Source organism: Atheta coriaria, unplaced genomic scaffold (assembly GCF_025399875.1).
Source record: "Atheta coriaria isolate IRGN ID8LTWV9N9 unplaced genomic scaffold, Caltech_Dcor_3.1 hic_scaffold_9_pilon, whole genome shotgun sequence".
NCBI classification, from domain to species: domain Eukaryota; kingdom Metazoa; phylum Arthropoda; class Insecta; order Coleoptera; family Staphylinidae; genus Dalotia; species Dalotia coriaria.
In genome coordinates this window covers 13,061,061-13,083,098 of record NW_027045451.1, presented here as the reverse complement: position 1 = coordinate 13,083,098, position 22,038 = coordinate 13,061,061, and the positions used below count along the sequence as shown (strand labels likewise).

The following is a 22,038-nucleotide window of genomic DNA, read 5'->3' as shown; positions in this document are numbered from 1 at the left end:
AAAATTTAACGATTTAAGGAATGGTGCAATAAAATTATTTTCAACAGTATTAAGCAATAAAGTGAAGTAATTGAAGACAGATTGGAAAGTTTTGGTTTTGTAATTTTTAGAACATATGTTTGGTAGAGGATTTCCTCAAACCTCAATTATGTGTCACTTCAAAATAAAACTATAATAAAATTCACGAATACTGAAATTTGAACTTTTTGAACAATTTTTGGCCGAAACCGAAACTGAAATTTCGGTTGGGCTCTAAAAAATATATAATTATATTTGCTGATATTAATCAAATTTAAAAAAAATTATCCCATATAAAAATACGACCTTGATAACTGACACTACAAAATAAAGCCGACCCTGCTCATTTCAATCACGGCGCGAACCTTGGAAAAAATTGAGAGTTCAAGTCCGACCTAGGTGGTTGCGCCATTAGGACGAAAATCGTTGATAAACACTCGATTGATTAAACCCTCGCCCTCAATCAATCTCGTGAGTAAAACCCTCGTTTACCACGTGATACTTAATGTTATTGTTTCGTACGTATTTACAGTATTTCTATCATTCTCATTTTGAAAATGCATTCCGTGTGAATAACACAATAATCAGTATTAAATATTATCAATAATCATTCAATTTATAACTTTTTAGCAGTATCCTAGTTATATTATTATGTTATGACTAATAGGGGAAGGTAGCCTAATTTGGACCAGCGCCTAAGTTGGACCACCACGATATCCGCGGACTGTGGAAGTTTGTGCAAAAATAGACTGGCCCCTCGTTTTACTCGTATTTATAAACAATTAATGCAACTATTTGGGTTAAAACTTGCCGCGTGCTTTCGTCGTGGCAACAACTTCGTGTATCATTGATTATCAAATCTATTATAACGACGTAAGTGCAAGAGCTGTCAAGCCGATTAAACGTTAGTTTTACTGATTATTATTTTATCATCAGAAAGCTTCTTTATATATCTATAATTTATAGTATTAATTTTGAGAGGTTATGTTATATTAAGATTGTCGTTGATCATTAAATATAAATTCTTCAAGTTGCCCAAGTTGGACCGAAGACAGGCACCGGGGTTTTAACAGGGAAAACGTATATCATTTTTTCGACATCCTAGAAAAGCTTGTGGACGAGCACAAATCTTCGAAATGATCCACTGTATGAAATGCCGCACTTTGGTTTATACAAAATGTGCTTGTGTTAGGGCTAAAACTAAAATTTACTATTGTGTCAATTGCCGTTAAAAAAGCATGGTCCAATTTAGGAAACCGCGCGGTCCAATTTAGGAAACCGGTTTCTTAATTTGGACCAAAAACACAATTTTTTTAAATTGAAATTTGAGGGGTGTAAATATAATTTTTACTTAAACCAAAAATATCATTTTGTTGGTAAGCCTTGTGAGTTACTTTTCCGCTACTTAATTTTTATTGACAGTTTATATGTGGCTCTATAAATCAAAAAATATAAAAATGGTCCAAATATGGCTACTTTCCCCTATAACTAGTCTTTCTTTTTAGTACTTGTAGTGTGTCTAAATAAATAATTTAATGATGAATGCATCCTAATATAGTAAAGTATCGGTTTAAAGTTTGTAATACATTGATCGCTCCTTTATTACACATAATATTACAGTATACAACAAAAATGCATGTCCACAGAGAACTGATAAAACGACAACTAAAACTCAACTAATGCCACTTAATTTACTTTGGCGAATAACCTCTTTTACATTTTTAATGCAGTTTGAAATTAAATAAATCATAGGAACATGATATATTTTAAATGCATTGTTAGAAAAATAAAAATTAATCTAGATATTCTTTAATGCTGTTTTTAATCATCATTGTTTATGCTATAAATTTGTGTGTTTTTCGTATACTGTTGCTATGATTTGTTCCATCAATTTGTATGTTTTTATAAATAATATTGGTATTTGATAAATACCAATAATTATAAACGTATACAGCTGCGTCGTCTCTGAGTATTTTGAATCACTGAAAAATGCCAATATGCCAATTTAAAATCATCAAAATCATAGCATGTTTTTTAAAATTACATATTCATTGAGTGATTAAATGGCATTTTATGTTCATCTTATTTTTGTATCGTTATACTATATGTTAATAGTAAAGATTTATAGTTTAATCGTTTACAACTATGTAGTATTATAATTAACACATCACACTAAACATACGTTTATTAAAGTATTCTTTTCATTTAATATATGTATTTATATTATTAAAAGTAGAAGTGTGAACGCATTGTACACAGCGTATATGTTTGGTATTCATTCATTCTTATAACTTAACTATATTTTAGTACTATCATAATTATTGATAAAATACTTTGTACAATAAATTATTTTACAGTTTACATTACATATTGTTATCGTTATCATCGTATACAGACGCCACAGATAAAATTGAAATTGTATTAAGACTAATATTTCTTTTTTATTTATAATAATGTAGTAAATTTTGTATAAGTACTTGCTAATAAAAATCATTAACCAAAACGGCTGCATTTCTTCTCGTTAAAATAATCTTTACCTTTTGGACGACTAGATGGTACTATGCAATGTTTGAAATTAATTATGATTAGAAAGTTTTTCGTTAAATTGGTCTTATTCTCATCAGAAATATTTCAAGAATAAGGTCATACTTTTAGTTGTAAATAAATAATGTCTTATGTGTTTTTAATTGTGTCAATGCGGGTCTTTTATAAATTATAACATCAAATTTTTATTATACAATTTAAAAATTTATCGTAAAACCGCATGAGTCAAGTGAGTCTCATCTAAATACCTATCTATAAGTAATAAATTCATATAATAATATGTATATCATACAGCAGATGTATCCGCGAAATGAAATGTTGAATTATAAATTATTTGATTGACAATTTAAGTAAAGTCCTTCATTTATTTTACCTTGTAAAATCCAACACGGAGATCACGCGCTCAAAGAAAATTAATACACTGATGCGTTATTGTGTGTGTCGTAGTTGATCTGCAGATAGGATGGTATGGCGGCGTTCAGTTCAGACGCTCGCCGCCGCAGGGCGGCTATGCTGTGGCCGCGCCAGACGTCGTCCTCCTGATCGTTAGGCGAGCCGCCCGCCGTCCCTGGTGGACTAGCAGCGCTCGAACAAGGTATCTGCGGCGGCGGCGAACTACCCGTACCGCCACCGCCCCTCCCGTTACACCTCCACCGCCCCCGCCACCTGTATTATTGTTATTGCAGTACGTCATCATCGTATCACCTAAAAATATAACAAACATAAGATTTTAACTCTGCAATATTTATAAACGAACAAAAACACATTTCCAAAACCAACATGTTTTATGGTCTGACGATCGCAACTACAATAGTAATAAAAAGTGCTAAATTATTCGTTGTTTGCCCGTTTGCAAACAAAAAGATATTGAACGAACGCGACAACGTTAGAGGCAACAAGACATATTACACACACTAGGGTATGTAATTATATGAAGTGTACACAGAACCGTTGTGCGCCTAAAATGCGATATTGACCTGAAAAAATAGGCGTGTAATTTGCTTCCATTCAATCGTCACTTGCGCTTCGGGACTTTTTAATTCCAAGTCACGCAATGTTTGGCCAACGTAAAGGTCGCACACATTTAGCGTTCGGAACGTTTCCGACGCTGTCGTCAACCTGCCATCAGAAGCGAATGGTATAGTCATTGTTTGATCATTGATGTACAATCGAAACTGTGTGTTTATCACTGGTAATAACTCCGCGAACGGTGTATATTTAATAATGGAAATTAATAACCTTTGTTGAAATTGCGCACTGCATGTTTACAGAGGCATCAAATTGGTTATTAATATTTAGCAAAGCATTAGTATAATTTGTAGCTATTATATTTTAATTATTTGCTTAAATTTTTAATATTGACATTGCCGACTATGATTTAACAATGACCAGTACTGCATAGTTTTTATTATTCATCGATTGGGTAGTTTGCTTCATGGAATCAGCTAATATCTTTGTTTTAGAGAACTATTCGGGGTTAAGCATAATTTTTGTTGAACTGTTTTTACATTTTGTGAAATTTTCCGTTTTTCGTCGTTATGAATCATCTTTTTTTGTTGTGATGAATATCTACCTACATGCACGGATTGTTTGCTCTGCTGCTACTTGCAATATTCACTATTGACTGTTACAATTCACAATGATATCAGTTTCGCTCAAGTGTGAATCAAAAATTAAACACGCAATAAAAGTGTGTATCTGCTGGAAAACGAATGAGCATTTCACAGGTTTGTAATATTTGTTAACGCTACACGACAGCAACTGTTATACCTACAACTTTTTTGTAAAGTGTAATTTTTCTCGCTGCTTATTCTGCTACTCCTAGCAACCACGTGTACCTTGAATTACGGAAAATTCCGAGACCAAAACGTTGTCTGTTCCGATTTTTGCTAATTGATAATGTTTTTATGGCGAATGGCATACAACCATGATGTTAATGGCAAATTTTGCCTCAGTGTCTACTAGGATTGTGTATGCCCATGCAATTAGAACCATTGAGGCGTATTTCGGTAGCGGATAACAAGGATGTTTCTAATTACTGCTAATTACATGTAGACCAGCCCTCCGCGCGATGTCGCGCAAACTCGCTTGCCATATATGCATATGTAAACTTGTTTCTTTACACACGCATGACTTGTTACTTTCGACGAGAGGTGTCAAAAGTAAATCTCACTGTTTCACATGCCCCGTTTTAGTTGGTGAGTACTCATTACTCAACCAACGCCATGTACGAATTTATAAAGTAAAATAAAAATAAGCGACTTAAAATCATATGCATATTTCCAGTAATAACTAGTTGTATACATTGTAGGAATGTATATTAATAGATACAACTGGTACTCACCTAAAGAGTTTAATCCGTAGTGCGCCTGATAAACCGTACTTGCGGCTGTCGTGCTTATTGGTAGGGCAGGACTTAATCCCGAGGTTTGATTTAGTTGTCCCAGCGACTGCCCGAAGCCACCCATCGATACTCCGCTCTGGCTCAGCTGTCCTAACCCTGCAAAGGTAACACTTTCGTGGTTATGAATAATTTATGAACCTACGTCGCGGTGGCACTGCACCCCGATCACGTGCCGCCGCATTCCCATGGTTAACCATAAACGCGTCAAACGTGTGGTAAAGTGTTTTCAAGGCTGAACGCACATTTCACTCTTTTGGAAGATTTGTCTTTACGAGTGGGTGTATAGTATGTGGCTCTGTGTGTGGGTGGTAACATCATGTAAGGCCACATGATCTAAATGATTATGTAAACATCTATGCCGATTGAAAGTGTTGGAACGGTACTAACCTGTGGCCATGCCCGCAACACCCCATCTCGACTCTGACGTGCTGAACATACTGGAGCCGCAGAGGCCATCGCCCATGGCACCAAAAGGCGGAAGACCGTGTGATGGAAGCAGAGCGCCTGGCGTGCGGAATACGTTTGTGGTCTTCTTTCGTTTCTTCCACTTGGCACGTCTATTTTGAAACCATACCTGTACACACAACACAGACCATGAAGTTCTAACAGCATAAAAATTTTTTTTATTAGAATTTAAGTACGCCATATATCAAGTATTACATAGGTAGCCAAAATGCGTATCTGTTGGAAAATGACCTGTTTACAATGAGATGCCAATTCAATGTTATAAGTGCCGTGAGCTGAGAGATTCGAAAAGCAATCCGACCCCTTTCTACCATTAATACAATTTTCATTAATTAATGTTCTCGAAGCTTCGAGCCGGCGAACAAGCATAATTATAAATAATTATGGACATTCCGATTCTGCCGCACTTGTTCACGAAGCGCTACGAACCAATGGGGGCGGTTGGTACGCGGAAGGCGAAGGTAGGATTGCGTGGTGCACCCACAATACAAAGGCCGCATTATTGAGCGACCTCGCCCTCGACTGCCACCGCGCGGAGCGCCCGCCCGTGCGTCCCCCAGACAACCCAACGGTAAGCGAGACTCCCGCCGTCCCCACCTCCGCCATCTACCTCAACGATTCACTTTATGAGCACTCAATTGATTCGACTATCATACGCACTCTTGATGTCGACTCGCTGATTTGGGCAACGCATCAAAAAAACATTCATCGGTTAAACGCTGCCAAAATATACCCAGTTGACTGAGTAAAGTAATATGAACTGAAATGCCTTTACCTAAAAAAGAATATAATATCGAAAGTTCTTAGATGTATAGTGAGTGAATGCTTTGGGTCGAGCTGAACTTATTTTGCCACTATAACACATCCGTCAGTTTGAACGGTGTAAATCTCAGCGGACAGTGCGTTGCATCCCGGAGAAGTCCGACTGCTAGGGGGTGCTAATGGTGTTGGATTATTTAACAGCCATAGATCTCTCGGCGCGGCGATGGATAACCACTGTCAAGCTATCCCCCGGGATATGCGCTCCCTGTGCACCAACCATATAACCCGCCACCGATCTCTAAAACAACTGTGCAGGGAACAAGAATCCGAGAGGAAAAGTAACTCTAGGGGTATCAAAGAACAAAAGGAAATATTTGAAATGTTAAAACGCAAAGTGCGAATGTCTGTTACGTCTGCCATCGCACGTCAGAGGTCACCAATTGGCGGCAATTTCCACACGACTTCTATTTAGTTGATAGTGTACCATTATAAGCGTAGCAACTTTATATTACCTATTAGTGTTATCACCCACTGTGCTCATATTTTGTTAGCCATTAGGCTCCTTTATGCAGCGCATTATTAGAAGCAAGCCGATTTAGTTAACCTAATACGAGTTTTGCACGCACGCACTCTCGCTGACCACCGGACAATATTTGAAGATCATAAAATCACCATAAGGACAGTAAAAGAGGATTTTGTTTACGGCGAGGTTCACTCATACGTGAAAAAGTAATGGCGACGGACACTGGTCCACGCATGGAAACCAAATACAATGGGACTGAACTTGTGGTACGATAAAAACCAGTCAGAACCAAACAAACGGAAGGGCAATTTTGTAGACGGGCTGACATTCCACAGATGTATGTGAAAAAATGTTAAATGCTCGCACAGAAATTTCCAAGCAGACTTGGTGATCACGTCTCGAAACAAAAAAAAGTTTATTATGTTTCTATAGACACAAAGAACAATACTTAAAACAAATAGCACACAAATTTACTTAAAATATAAGCGCTGTTTTTTTTTGAGATTTTGGTACATGATGCAATGCTTTTGTTTTTAATTTTAACAAAATATAGTTGCAGCCAATGTTGCTTTTAAAGGAAGCCATGTTATATAATCCGAGTTTCTACGGTTCCGGTCGCGCACGAATCCAACTCCGGGGGCATGAAGACGCATGCGTTCCAGCGTTTTAATATTGAATGCCACCCCCGTTCATGACGAGGCTTTCCACCACTATACCAGCCATTTCAATTTCTATTTCAGCGACGGCAATATTCTTAGAGATCAATCTGCACCAACTTGTAAATTGCTCAATTGGATTTAAATTGTTTATTGGAAAATAAATTCAATTCGTTTCCAAAATATCTGATATCCCAAAGTTTAGGAATATTCTAGATCCGAAACTGATTTAAAATGCCATTATCTCTACAATGTTTTCAGTTTCTTTGTGCCTATCCGAGACACTGTGGCGTATGCTATTCAAGAAGAATAATGAAGATTACGTTGTCACGGTTAATACTAAATGGTGCATTGTGCACATCCGGCTTGCACGATGCCCAAATTTCATATCGCGGTTGGAGCTGGTGGTAAAAAATCGGCGAAATCTAATAATTCACCATTAAACCGAAGCTCCCCCTTGAAATATAAAAACGCATAGAGAGAGAAAGAGGCTGCGAGAGAGAGGAAGGTTAAAACTATCGTAATATTTTACGGGCATAACGCGCTGCGTGATCTGGGGTTAGAAATGTGTCGTAAAGGTAATCGAAAGTCGTAAAGTGGTAATCTGCTATAGAAATTCCTGCCGAATGTGCACAGCAATTCGAGATTGTACCAAGGATGATAACATTTAACTTTAACATTTACCACTTGCACACGTAATGTGTTAAACAAGCATTTACCAAACATTCAAATTTAATGTAAAATTAAATTTACTGAGTCAACAACGACATTTTTAAAACAATCGTAATTTTTACTCGTGTATTAAAGCAATTTTTAGTAATTTTAATTGACTTTTGATTTACCTACTATGCGAAAAATATAATAAACAGTACCTATAAGATCTGTCGGGTCGAGATATTGCTATTCTAACAAATGGTTAATATGTTAACGTTATTGCCCGGCGTAAGCCTGCGGGGAGTTAATTTCGGCGGTGTTGGCATCATTAATCCCTAATGGGGCGCGGTTGATGTATGATCAGTGGTTCACTTCCCTCGGTCCTCGGTGTAATTTGCTCTGCGACGCCGACCGTCCAGACAACCCCAGCATTAAGGGCGCAAGGTTTGCCTTGCTGCGAATACACAAATATTATTATACATGCATTGCGGTCGCAAATCGTCTGCCTGTATGCCCGTAACATAAACATCGGCGTGCTTTTCGGCGCGGCTTTATGAATAGAGGTGAAGGTAAATCAAAAGTCAATTACAAGTCGCCTCATAACCACCAGCATTACGCACCACCAGTGCAACAACAACCGAATAAATTCATATGCCAGACAAAACAATAAACAATAAATAAAAATTTGTTTGACGTGATTGTACAGCAGCTTTTTTGTGAATGTTTACTGTGAATCTGTGAATTTCCTTGTGTAATGAGCGTTTTTCATTGTTGTCTTCATGATGAAGTGTAGTTCGCACTCACGAATGACGAACCAGCTGATGACACACAATGAATTACCTGTTTTTAGTTTATTATGTTGCAACCTCAAGATTTTATTACGGTATTCCAACAGCTACCAAGTAGGTATTTTTGTTTTTAATTTTATGTTTTTGTATATAGGTATGGACTTTTTTATGTCGCGTAGTGATGGCAAATAAAAAGTGCATTAAAACGAAAAATACAAATCAAATCATCACTCTTCATTAAGCATTTATACAAACATTTGACTGCATAATGAAGCGTGCGCCTTCTTTTTTATTGGATGGGGTGCGTCTGTGCTGCGACGTGGGGGCGCCACCCCTGGGGGTGCTATAAAAAAGAAACGTAAAAGACGTCTAATAACACGACGAACGCCGCCTCCAACACACGCTGCGCTCACTTGTATACATATTAAAACCGAAATTTATTCCAACAACTTCTGTACCTACTGTGATTGTTTGGATGCGTCAAACCAAAAACAGCGCATTTTATTTGTTGTTTTTAAGGTAGCAGTTTAATGCACAACAAAGAAATTTGATAGAGTTTTGTACAAATATAAGTATTGTTGTGTTGGGTCTCGAATATAATTTATGGTATTAACATAATTTTCTATTTCCATTTTTAAAGCGCCAGTTTCTCCATGGTTTTTAGACACAAAAAGTGAGATTTTAAATACGGATGGCTAAGACCGAGAAAAGTACTTTACTCACGGGTGTTATTCACAGAACGACGCGAGCGCCTGCGCATTTGCATACGGCGCAGCACAGGACCATCTAAAATGTCATGCGCCGCCAAAAAAAACGCTGCATCAGGTATTTTTTGTTCTTAGTTGTCAATCATTATAATTAGAATGTTTGTGTATTTATAACGCAATGAATATAGAAGGCAGATGATATTTAAACACCTGGACGTTTGCATTTTCATCTGCACGATTAATTTGCCACGTGATTGTGATTCATTCCCCAGCGGGTCGTCCGGTATAGTCCGATGATATACTTATTGCTTTCGGTTTCGACGGCGTCCCTCCAGCATAGGGTGCGAAATGGCGCATTTACACTAATCCATTTGTAATATATCCCGACATGCATCGCGTTGCATTTGTTGCACTCTCTCACCCACACATTCCCAGCCACAGTCTGATAATATTCCACTGGAATACTGTGTCTGTGAATTGATACAAAACACATAAATCCTTTCTTTCCACAACTTCAAATATCCATTTGCGGCGTTAATTTCTTCCAGTTGCAGCCTTCCAGTAACGCGTTTGGAAAGTCCACATCAATTTCAATTCTTCGTCCGAGTGCAGCGTGATTTCTACCATCGTGTCCATTTATCTATGCCCTTCGTTAGTTTTTGATTGTTGTGCCGGACTTTAGCGCGCCCCAGGACGCCGCGGAGAACATAGTTTCGCTCTTTGCCTTCTAACGTGTACTTGTGCAACTGCTCTTTGTTTCGATGTCATCCAACATACATCCGGACATTGCATATATCGAAATTTTCAACTCATCGTGCGGGGACGAGTCCGCGCATGCCATTTTTCATTATCCAATGTGTCATCGTGCTCGTATTTGTTTCGAAACGTATCTACGTGCTGCAATAGGTGCGAATTTTTGCTCTTAATGAGAAAATAGGAGCGCATTCAACGATCCCGATTTTTTTGACGAAGTGTGACGGTTTTCAGGATTTTATATCCTAGCTATATAGGCGAAACGTTTTTATTTTGCCAAGCACTTGCCCCATCATTAACAGTTAAATAATTCAGATGTGGTGTTTGATATGCAAACGACGGACAGTTTTTGTTGCAATGTGATGTCACATTGAATATCAAAAAAGTTTGCCCAAAAATGAACGTCTAGACCGATATGGAAAAAGCATGTAAAAATTGTTTTATGAAAGCTTTCATAATAAATATTTTAAAAAATCGATTTTTGTTTGAATTTACATTTCTTGTTGTTCAATTTTTGTTTTATCAGTGTATCGATCTGACTTTCAACCACAACCTATGAAAAAACGGAAATTTCTCATTGCCCCTGTAATAGAAATAAAATTTTACAACCGACAAACGATAAGTCCGGAAAAGGGTTCATGCGTATTAAGCAAGTTAGGTAAAAAAAAAGTTGAATTACCAGTGTTTATTGCACCTTTTGGCATTGACCTTATGTTTGTATTTTCAGTTTTACTTTGTTTGCACTTGCTTATCATTGACAAAGGGCAAGGCATGAATGAAATAATAATTTCCCTTAAGTTTTGCTACTTGTGACGCTAGAAATTACAACGTTTATCTGATTGAGACACAACCAGGTATAAAAAATAAATTCTCTATCCAATGGTATAATAATTAGATTGATTACTAACTTTTTTACTCTGTTAACACCCTATGGATGTCACGTAAATTTGTACAAGTTTGTAAACACTAAATTCCAATTTTTGGCTTTGTTCCGCTTAGAAGCAAACAAAAATTATATTAGGTACTTTATAGTTTTCAAGATGTGATGATGATCTAATCAAAGCAAAGGTCCAACTTCGGTTACTCTCCCCTATCTAGCAGTATCTAGCAGTATCTAAATTATTAATTTGAATTTATATTTAATTAATATTGTTGCATTATGCAATCCGAATACCACACACCACAGCAGCGAAACTCAATTTGTATACGCAAAATGTGCGTTGTCGCAATTTGCACCCCCGTCTGACAATCTACGGCTTTAACTAGATAGGTGTATTGTTTGGCGGCAACCGCGAATATAATAACGCAGTCTGATGTTGTCTAAAACCTTTGCAGTAATCTCCAGGAACACCCCAACGGGATTCGGAACTTGCAAACAACTCGCATTGTAATTAATATGAATTGAATATACCACTGCATGGAATTTCTAATATACCTACTTGGCACTAAAAGTTGGCATGCGCACAACTAAAGTGAAATATTATATCTATCGCGAGTTTATTAAACTTACGTTTATCTATTTCAAAGCATAAAAATATATTTTAGTATAGCTTGCAGTTTCATCAATTTCAATTTATTAAATTCATTGTGCGCGAATATTGTGTCACGAATTTATTGTCGCTGGCAAAATAAAAATGCATCTGCAAATAAAAATGCAATATATCCGTTGTTATTGATTGATATTGCATATTGCAATATCAGTTACACGACAGATGCGCAAAAATTAGCGACAAAAATGCGCGCGCATATTACATAATATTTTGAAATTTCCAAGCGAGACTCGTGAGCATTGGCAATTGAACAGTATGGAATTTCGTAATTCATGTGGAACATTCCACGCCGCGTATATTTGCTATTTATTAATATTGCTCTATGCTTTATTAATTATTACTGAACTGGGCACATTGTGCGCCTGATCATTTTTCCCCATGGTCATACCTATTGGAACAACAAAGTGTTTACGGATGACCACATCTACGTATTGTACCTACATTATGTTATACATTTGTAAAATAAAAGATTTTATTGGAATTTGGAATAAATATCACAGTACGAACATCGAATAATTGATATTTGTGATTCCAGTCGTGTTCTGGAGTGTGCGATGATGTCGCTAGATCAAAAGTTCATCGTACGTGAAGCTTCTGGTGACATGAAGCTTTCGCTCCTTGCCAAATACTAAGGGTATTATTCCACGTAGGAGACAACTTCTATTGTGGTATACAATATTAATAAACTTTTGTTCTTGCTTAACGTAGGTATTATGAAACTTTACGCATTTTTTGAAGATAAATATGATAAGCTAGGCGTTTTTAACATTTTTTTCTCTTTCTGGGCTTAGGCATTTCAAATTTTACAATTGATTCTTTATCATAAACTGCAAATGACCACATAGCTGAATGTTTATGTTGAATAAAAGAGTTTAGTAGCAAATAAAAAGCAGATTTTACTTACTTGAACTCGCGATTCTGTAAGACCAATCCGCATGGCAATCTCCTCTCGCATAAAAATGTCGGGATAATGCGTTTTCGAGAAGCACCGTTCTAATTCGTTGAGTTGTGCGGGCGTGAAGCGGGTGCGATGCCGCTTCTGTTTGGTAGGCTTATCGCCATCACTGGAGCTGCCGCCGAGCGATCCGAGCGGCGGCAGGCCGGCAGAGTCGCAGAGGCCGCTCAATCGCGGCTGATCCAGTACTTTCAATTCACCTGGATGCCGTTTGATGTCTTCTCCGCACATCTCTTTTATGCCTGCAATAAAAGCACACGAGACGTGCCCGTTTTAAAGTTGGCGTGTCGTATAACACTTTCGGCGCCGCGCACCTCAAAAAGCATGTAGTAAAACCCGCAGCCCGCCCGACGGCAAACCGAAAAGATGCCGCAAAGATCAAACGCTACCAGATCAACGTTTTCTATACACATACAGGAGCGTGTTGCGAGAAATGAAACCAAATGAACAAATTAAGATACCTACCTACCATCATCATAATAATTAAGATAATACATTTATCACTACACTAAATTATTAAAAGTTTGTAACTAGTTATTGCAATCCATTTGAAATTAATCACAATTAATATCAATCATGCGTGCGCGCTAATAAGAAAATTAATTCTCAGTTTAAACCGATAAATTTGAGCGGGTGGTCGTCGCGGCCGCGAGCTCGTGGTGCACACGTCGCTTGGTAGTCAACTGAAAGTATTAAGAGTGCGGTGTCGGAGTCTGGGATGCGTGGTCCTTAATTGCATAGCCTACCGGAGCGAGCCAGGAGTATTGGCCTAATGAGGGCGAGGCAGCGTCAATTTAGCCCATTTAACTAGCCTATCGTTAGTACGCGCCTGAATCACTAAAGACTTTACCGGGCAATTAGTGGCCCCCACTAACTTACCGACAACGGCGCCGAGATTGTTGAGCATGTTGAGCGTTGGTGAAAATCGTCCGTGCCGATTCCTCTCCCAGACTGACGCACTGCACTGTTTATTTAATGAGTACTGATTTGATACTGAATTGTGAATATGTTTCTCATGCCCGGGATGCTGCGTGGGTGGGGACGCGAAAGGAGGATGATCCGATAATTGGGAGTGGTTCCACGCGTTGGAAGGCGTTTCGGTTCGCGGCGGCGAGCGCGCGCCGCACTCCTGCATGCCGAAGAGACACGCGCACGCGTCCCACGCGGCCAGCCCGCCGAGCAAATCCTACGATGCCCCCTTCGCGGCGAAGTGAACGCAACGTACGGGAGCCCACGCTCGAATGTGCAGCGGCGTGGTGACGGCAAAAAACTTTACCGCGTTTTGCTTTTCCTCCTGCGCCAACAACTCGTCACGCATACGGGTATAGTCATATGGACACACACGGTGGTGTAATTTTCTAAAGCATTTTATAACAAACAAATATTACCAATTTATACGCAGACCGATGGTACCGGTACCGAGAAAAGGGCAATCTTTTATTGATTCGCCAATTCAACGCTAAACGTCTAAAGAAATTTAATCAAGTCTTGGTAGCGTGATCGCCAATATCCTGCGCCCTGCGCGGAAAATCGTAATAGGGGAGGGAAGACGATATTGGGAGTGCGAAAAAGACGTTTGTCGTTGATCCCTATAATAGTCTCGATCAGAGCACCGTCTCCCACGAGCATCACTTCATTATTGACCCATTTGCAATGCCTCCAACTTAGTAAAACAAACGAATTCAATTCAAATTTTAATAGTTTTACATTTGATAAACAAATACAACATTCGCAATATTCAGGTTACCATTTTGGGAGATGCTCCTCGTAGATGGTAGGTATATGCGCGAGCGGTTCGAGCTTGTTGCTTGGTGACGCTCCGGTAGAGATTCGCGTGTGGATCAAAGAGAGTCGCCAGGAATGCGGAGCAATATCGGAGGAGCCTCTGCCGCTGTGCGCTGCACTCGACGCTAATGGGGAAAATATTTTACCTGCTTATTGCTTCCGCTCTTCGCGTATTCTTTTTAAACACACACACAGATGGAACAAGCGCACAAACGAGTGCGCGCACGAGATTGGGATTCTTTCGTCGAGCGACCCCTTGGTGTGGCCGTCGGTTGGCGGCAACCAAGGTAATATTATTTGCGCCCTGGTGGCGGTAGCAGAGTCCACTTAAACATCCACTTTTGATATCGTCGGGAAGCGATATTACGATTTCGAATTAACCATATCTGTAGATGTTCAACCACTACACTCACGACGATGACTTTGCATATAGAAGCTTTTAATCAATATTCAAGTTGTTTTGTGATATTTTTGTCATCTTTATTTTTGAACATGTTTAGTGATGATATAATTCTGAAACAATCTTTTCTCGCCACCGATTCCCTGATGGTGTTGGGAGCATGCATGCGCCCGCTATCTATGTGACCTTCAAATAAAGTAGAATCCAATTATCGCTGATTATCGATGCCGGCATAATTAATAGCTTATCTAACTGGTTAGCACCCATGTGAATTTTCATGGCTTAAGTGTGAAAACTCGTAGAATCGTTCCAAATTTTAATTAATATATCAGGTCTTGTGTACTTTGAACAACAGTTCACTGAACAAATAAGCAAACAGTGCGCTGCTACACTTTACACTTTCAAACCGCTAGTTTAGATTCCTATTTCTACAATCCATGAGCATATAAAATTAATTTTGTTGTATGCAGATAAGTATTGTAAATATATCAATGTGATATTTTCTTATGGAGTAAATATACCTACGTGTTGGCGCTTCGTATGGGTCGTTCCTCGATTCAGAATTTTATTTTTATGAAATGTCCTGACGCTTTCACTAAGAGATAAAGACGGTCGTCCGCTCCGGCAGCCGGAGCGAGACAGTGCTTCACATTCACTTGTTCCTCCGCCATTTTGCGTTCCCAGGGGAGACGGGCGAGTGCAGTTTCGTGTCCGCATTACTCTTGATTTCCTGCCGTGACGGCCTAGATCCACGATTCTCGCTCTCCTCGCTTGCGTTTCAGGACCTGCCATCGCACTAGCCGCCGTTGGTGCCGCCGCCACCGCCTGCACATTACAAACCTACTGCCGTTGGAAACTCTCCGATTGTGTGAAAACCCTAAACTCAACCCATACAACAGCAAACTTTACAATTCTTCTAAAATGTCTATTTTCTACACATTACACTCTTGTGTGTAGCTATCTTTGAAAGAGTGAGCAATTATAAATGTCTGCATGGGAAGGCGGCATTTTATCGAATCTATTCCGGCGCTGAAATTGAAATTGTCTCTTTGACAGCGACAGGCAGTTTGCACACTTTTCTAATTCAATTTCCATAGTGGGTGGTGCAGTACGCGTGTTTTAGGCAGCGTGTTTGAACGACATTTTCAATTTGTGCGCGGCGCATACACACCTACGCATCCATCGTACAAATGCACCGCACTATAACAAAAGTAATAAGCGCACATTGTGTTGGTGACAATAATAAAGTCTTTTAACGGTTGATAAATTTCCAACTGGCATAACACTGAAACTGCATACAATTAACGATGCACACTAAAATATAACATTGAAATATGTTAAAAGTTTTACACATCCGTGTGGCCAGAATAAATACAGCCGAAACTAAGCCCAAAAGCACGAATTTTTAATGCGTGTTTGTTTGTCTTAGCACACGAATACTAAAACAATGCGCTCATCCTAATTAGAACTTACAAAACAGCTACTTAACGAATCCGCTTCTGAAATATTTAAAACAAACATCTACGTACAATTAGGTATACCTAGGTACCAGCGCACAGAAAAATCTAAATGTAATGTTGTAAGGTCGGTCACACTCTAAACACCGGGTAAACGCATCATACAGGTACGTAGCTGTAAAATAAAAATCTATTTGCTGCTACTTTTCCTTTTGTTTTAGCGTTGAAGCAGCGGTTTGTGTTAATTTTTAAAACCTATTTGCTTGTTTGATTCGTTCCTTTCTACATTTTCTCTTGCCTCACAGCATGCGCGTCGTACATATTAAAACTAAATGTTACACAATAGCATAAATGACTTTTATGAAGCCGAATTTCTTAAAGTTGTTAAAATAAAAAACAATTATTATCGTTTTCAAAGAGAACTTTACCTTATGTAATCACCTTTTGTAATCCGTAACGTCAATGTAAATAAATCACCTTTGTCGTTTTATCGACGCAACTTGCAAGTTTGATTGTTTTCATCAAAGCCGTGGGTCGACGGACGTGCACGTGACCGACACGCGTACCTGTCATCGCACCAGCTCCCCCGTTTTATTATTTCATTAACCCCCGCAACGACAAGCGCGGGTTTTCGGCGCATTGACTTCCACACTCGTGTGAGGAAGCTTTTACTTGACTAAAGATGAGCGATTCAGAGTTATTTGCTGTAGGTACACTTCTTTAAATTTAAATTAAATTATATAAATTAAAGAAATTCTTAAAGTTTAATTTATTTTTGACTGCCTCAGTTGTACGTACAGAGATATTTGTGTGAAATAATGCTTTCCAGAGGAGTCGTATTAATATGAATAGTTACTTCAATGAACATATCCCCAAATGTAACTAAGTGTCAGTATCAATAAATCAGAGATGCCGAACATATTGCGGATCAGTAGTGCAGCCCCCAGCCACGTGCGGCGAATTACTTAGTTCTAATAAACGCATGTATCACAGATCTAAAAGGGGTTTATTTGATGCACAAGTACCTATCTATAAACTACATATCAAATAATTTTATTAAGTTTTTTTGCTATAGGTGCTCTGGTTATATTAGAAGAAATTGAAGTTTTAATATTTTATTTTTGGCGGACTTAATGGGAAATTGGAATGTAGAACTGCTTATTTTATATTTCATCAAAGTAAATTCTTTTTGATAATTTTATGGAAGTCAATAATTACAATTACCTTAGCATGATGCCGTATCACCATTTATTTAAAACTAGCCTTTGCCCGCGACCTCGTCCCGGTAGTGTTTAATAAAAATGTGATTCGTTTTTACTCTTTTGTTCTAGACATATCAATGTTGTTCTAGAGCTATCAAGATATTAAGATTCGCAATTTTATTTTAAAGCAATTAATTATATAACAAATTGCAAATAATGCACTTCAACGAATGAATCAATTCCAACTTTTATTCTATAGAAAAGGGCTGTCTGAAGGGTTTTCCCGGCAATTATTCGAATTTTTCTTGTTGCAAAAACCATCATTGAACTTTTATAAACGTTTTAACAAAAGAATTGGCCAAATTGGTTGAAGGGTTGTTGAGTTACGCGCTTACCAACAGATTTCGCGATTCATTTTTATATTTTAGATTTAATTTGTTGCTGTTAATTTAATAGATTGGTAAACAGAACTAAAAATTGTGAGTAAGACGCAGTCATAGTTCTTTTTATATTTCACATAACAAGTTTTAATTTGCTATGTTTAATGCACTTTTATAAGATTTTGCTTATTACATCAGGAAAGTTTATACGATGAAGGTAAGTATTGTACTTTTCGCATGAATATTAAACGCTTAAAGATTATGAGATTAGGTGCCTCACGATATGTTACGGCGTTTGATTAGTTTTGGTGGATCTGATTACGATGCACCCTCTTTTATGTCGAGCTAATAACCGAAACGCATAAACAGCTGCCCCACATTACACGCCCTGTTTAGACTTGATTCGCATTTATCTTCACGTGTTACAATATTACCAAACGGCTATTCCTATCAAACTGATTTCCGTTTTCTTTTTGCAAACATTCAATTCCAAAACATGATCGGTATACGCGTGGAAAAGTTTTAATATTTAAAAGTTTGCAATTTTTCCGACGTGTCGACTTTACGCCTGAGCGCAGCATGACTGGTGGAGGCGAGCGTACGCTCGAGCGACGGCAGTCAGAATGAATAAGCATTAAAAATAAAAAGGGAAGTGGTGTTTTTTCGACGCGCGATGCGCCGGTCCATTATCTTCTACCACATTAGCCCGTCGCTCCCCGTGAAATATGTATAATAACACCATGCATTATAGAGCAGCGCGCACACGGGCTGCCTTCCCACGAGACGCGCGAATATCACTCGAAATTTTCACGCCGTATGTCAGCTTTTATGTTGCGTATCATACAGGACTCGGCGGCGGCAACTGACAACTAAGCAGGATTGCCAGGGAAGGAGCATTGTCCCTAAATTAATGCTTGTAGGTTAATATAATTCAGTGCCTGCAATTTTTCCATACTAAAAATTTCAAATTGCTAGGTATTCACATGCAAACAAATCAGTTGATTAATTTTAAAACCAACTAAGCAAATAAAACGCGTACTTAAATACTCCAGTACTGATATGAAAGAAAGCATAATTAAAGCAAAGTTAATAAATTATCGCAACGAGTGTTATCTTTCCCCTCGGTTTTGAAACGGAAGGAAATGATCGGCAAATTGTTAGATAACCGGTTTTCTTCTTCGTATAGAAGAACCTATCATCACTCTTTCACTCTTGCCAAATGTATAAAAATTATTATCTGAAAATTGATCCTGTTATCAGTCAGCAGAAATCAAAGATAGAAATTTAAATAAAATGACAGATTATACCGCTGACAAATGATTCTTATCCAAAACTTTTTTGTCATTCTCATTCGACGTATATTAATAAGTGCGCAAAGTTGCTAATTCGTCTTAATGTTTTTGCGTGAAGCCAAATTATAGAAGATGTGCTTCAGGTTTAAGCGAGGGTGTGACTGTGCGGTACGTTCTCCCACCGAAAAGTCGGTGTGTAGAAAATTCTTGAGGAGTCGCGAGTCGCCGCTGTGGTCATCAATCATGAGACGGGACGGTTAGTGACAGGTAGCCCTTAATTAATATAGAAACGCCCCTCCCTGCTTTTCACGTCACCTCTCTAATGGATTTCCACCCCGAATAAACTTTTAAATTACCTTCTGCATAAATCTTATATTATTTATTTACTTAGATATAGACGCCTGTAACAAAGACGTGTGCATACGTTATAAGTAATGTTGGATGTAAAGTTTTTCGTTGAACTTTAGAAACGATCAAATCTTTTAGTATTTTTTACATACTATTAAATGAAGTTGCCTAAGCTGTATTTAAGGTAGTATTAAATATTTTATAATACACAACGTATTTTTGTGTAGTTTTTGGAATAGTGTACCTACTCGTAATTCGTTTTTACTCTCTTGTTCTAGACATAGTAGGTATGTGTCAATTCTATCAATCAGATTCGCAATTTTATATTAAAAAAATTAATTATATATAGAATTGCTAATAATGCACTTCAGCTCGCCATTTCGGATTCAACTATTTAACTATAACTATGTATGATTGAATCTCAATGCCAACTTTAAATCTATGGAAAGGGGCTGCCTTTAGTGTTTTCCCAACAATTATTCATATTTTTCTCGCTGTCTAAACCGTCCTTGGACTTTAACGAACATTTTAAAAACAAAATTGGCCGAATTGGTCTCTGCGTTGTTTAGTTATGCACTTACCAACAGATTTTGCGATTCATTTTAATATTATAGATACATGCATATTATTGTACAAAAAAGTCTTAAGATTGATAGATTTGGTGCCTATTAGATGATTGGGATGCATATGTATTTAATGGGCAACGTGGGCCCCCTGAAACTCAGGTGGCTTAAAAAATTGAGGGACAAAGTGGGCCCCCAAAATTTTTAATAAATAAGAGGGGAAAATAACTCACATCAACAAATTCGAAGTAAGAAATGAAAAAAAAAATGAATGAATTTTTTTATTTTAATAGACACGGCTTATTAGTATTGAATACTGAACAAGGATGTAAAAACTAGTGTAACGAGTGAAAAACGGTTAACAAATCCCTTATTTTCGCTTTTGGGGCCCACTTTGCCCCCCTCTCCCCTATATAAACTTGAAAATGTTAGTTTGGCGAAACGGTTGCTTATTGTTTCCGCATAGAAAGTGTATTTCAGTCATATCTGGAAGACGTCGTGCGAAACCGAAGTGGGTTGCTAGTTTTTATTATAGAATTGAAATAAAATATGAAATAAATAATATTATGTTCATTTTAACTTCCTGATTAAAGTTGCCAATTTGCAGCAGTTGTAGCACCATCGGTGAATTACAATCTGTTGAGCTGTTTGAGCTGTTACAAGACATGTGTACCTACGTACTACAAACGAAAAATAAATGATGATTTTTGCACCTAAAAAATCTTGGTTAGTATGTAATATAAACATTAAAATTAAATCAAAATGCCGTTTTGTGATATTTTTTACTATTATGCCTTTACGAAATCACGTCGTATAATCGTAAAATAAAGATGAGAAATAAAAGAGGTATAAAACGCGAAAAGCCGACCCAAACACTGGCACGGTTGCTGCCATTGTCCTGTACGACCAAGGTAATAGCCACCTCACGTAATGGCTTTTCATATCGCCTGCTAGTATTTGTTTTTGGTTGATTTCACACCTTAGGGTTGAATGTTTCATTTTCACATCCAAATCACTAAATTCAAAACTGAAAAAAACCAGACCTTTCTTGCGTTTGCATAAAAAGTTTGAAAATTTGAGGAATTTTAAACGCGCTGCATTGGCATTCGCACCAACACACACGTTCGGCTCGTGTTTCACTCGTGCGCGGCTTAGCACGGCGGCCGGCTTTACCGGTATTACACTTTATACATAAATCTACAAGATACATAACTCTCCGTAGGGATCAGGTCGCATCGCGTTCGGCCTTTCGGCCACTGCCATTCGCTTCCCTGGGTTTGCCAGTGCGTGTTTCGGTTACGAGCGCCCCCCGCGCGCACCGTTGCCGCCGCCACCGCAACCCACGCGACCGTCGCCCCCACCCTCCGGCCCCTCACACACTATATTATAACCAAACATGTACGTGAATGCGCATCCTGGGTACGTGTATAAATATGATAGAGATTCAAACGCTTCACATACGCGATGCCAATAGGTTTTCGGGTGCCCGTGCATACTATCCAAGTGAACTTAACGAGACCCTCTAGTCGGGGATAGTCTATGTCGAATAGGCGGACAAAATATTTCGACGTGAAAATGGATCACATTGCCTTATACACTGTTTATACACACCGCTGGTTTACTGTTGGATCTCTGGATTGGAATAAAAAACGCACACAAAAAGTGTGGCGTTTTCTTTGGGGGATGGCCATTATAAACACCGGCTGAATTTTAACTGCTGTTTATCGAAACCACATTATAATACGAATCGTTTTCCTTTTTAGTTTTTGTGCTAGAGTTTTATACGTAATACTTAATACATAAAAAAAGAAATATAAAAACCTCAACACATA

General features: G+C 38.2%; 1 protein-coding gene across 1 annotated transcript; it reads right to left on the bottom strand.

Annotated features, from left to right (window-relative positions):
- Window positions 1–1,587: 1,587 nt before the first annotated feature.
- On the bottom strand, window positions 1,588–13,939 carry LOC135799253 (homeobox protein orthopedia B-like). Its single transcript, XM_065312279.1, is given in 6 exon segments — window positions 1,588–3,206; window positions 3,209–3,267; window positions 4,907–5,062; window positions 5,354–5,540; window positions 12,729–13,021; window positions 13,659–13,939. Coding segments are annotated over 6 exon segments (1,182 nt in total). The 5' UTR covers window positions 13,915–13,939; the 3' UTR covers window positions 1,588–2,975.
- Between the last annotated feature and the right edge of the window lie 8,099 nt (window positions 13,940–22,038).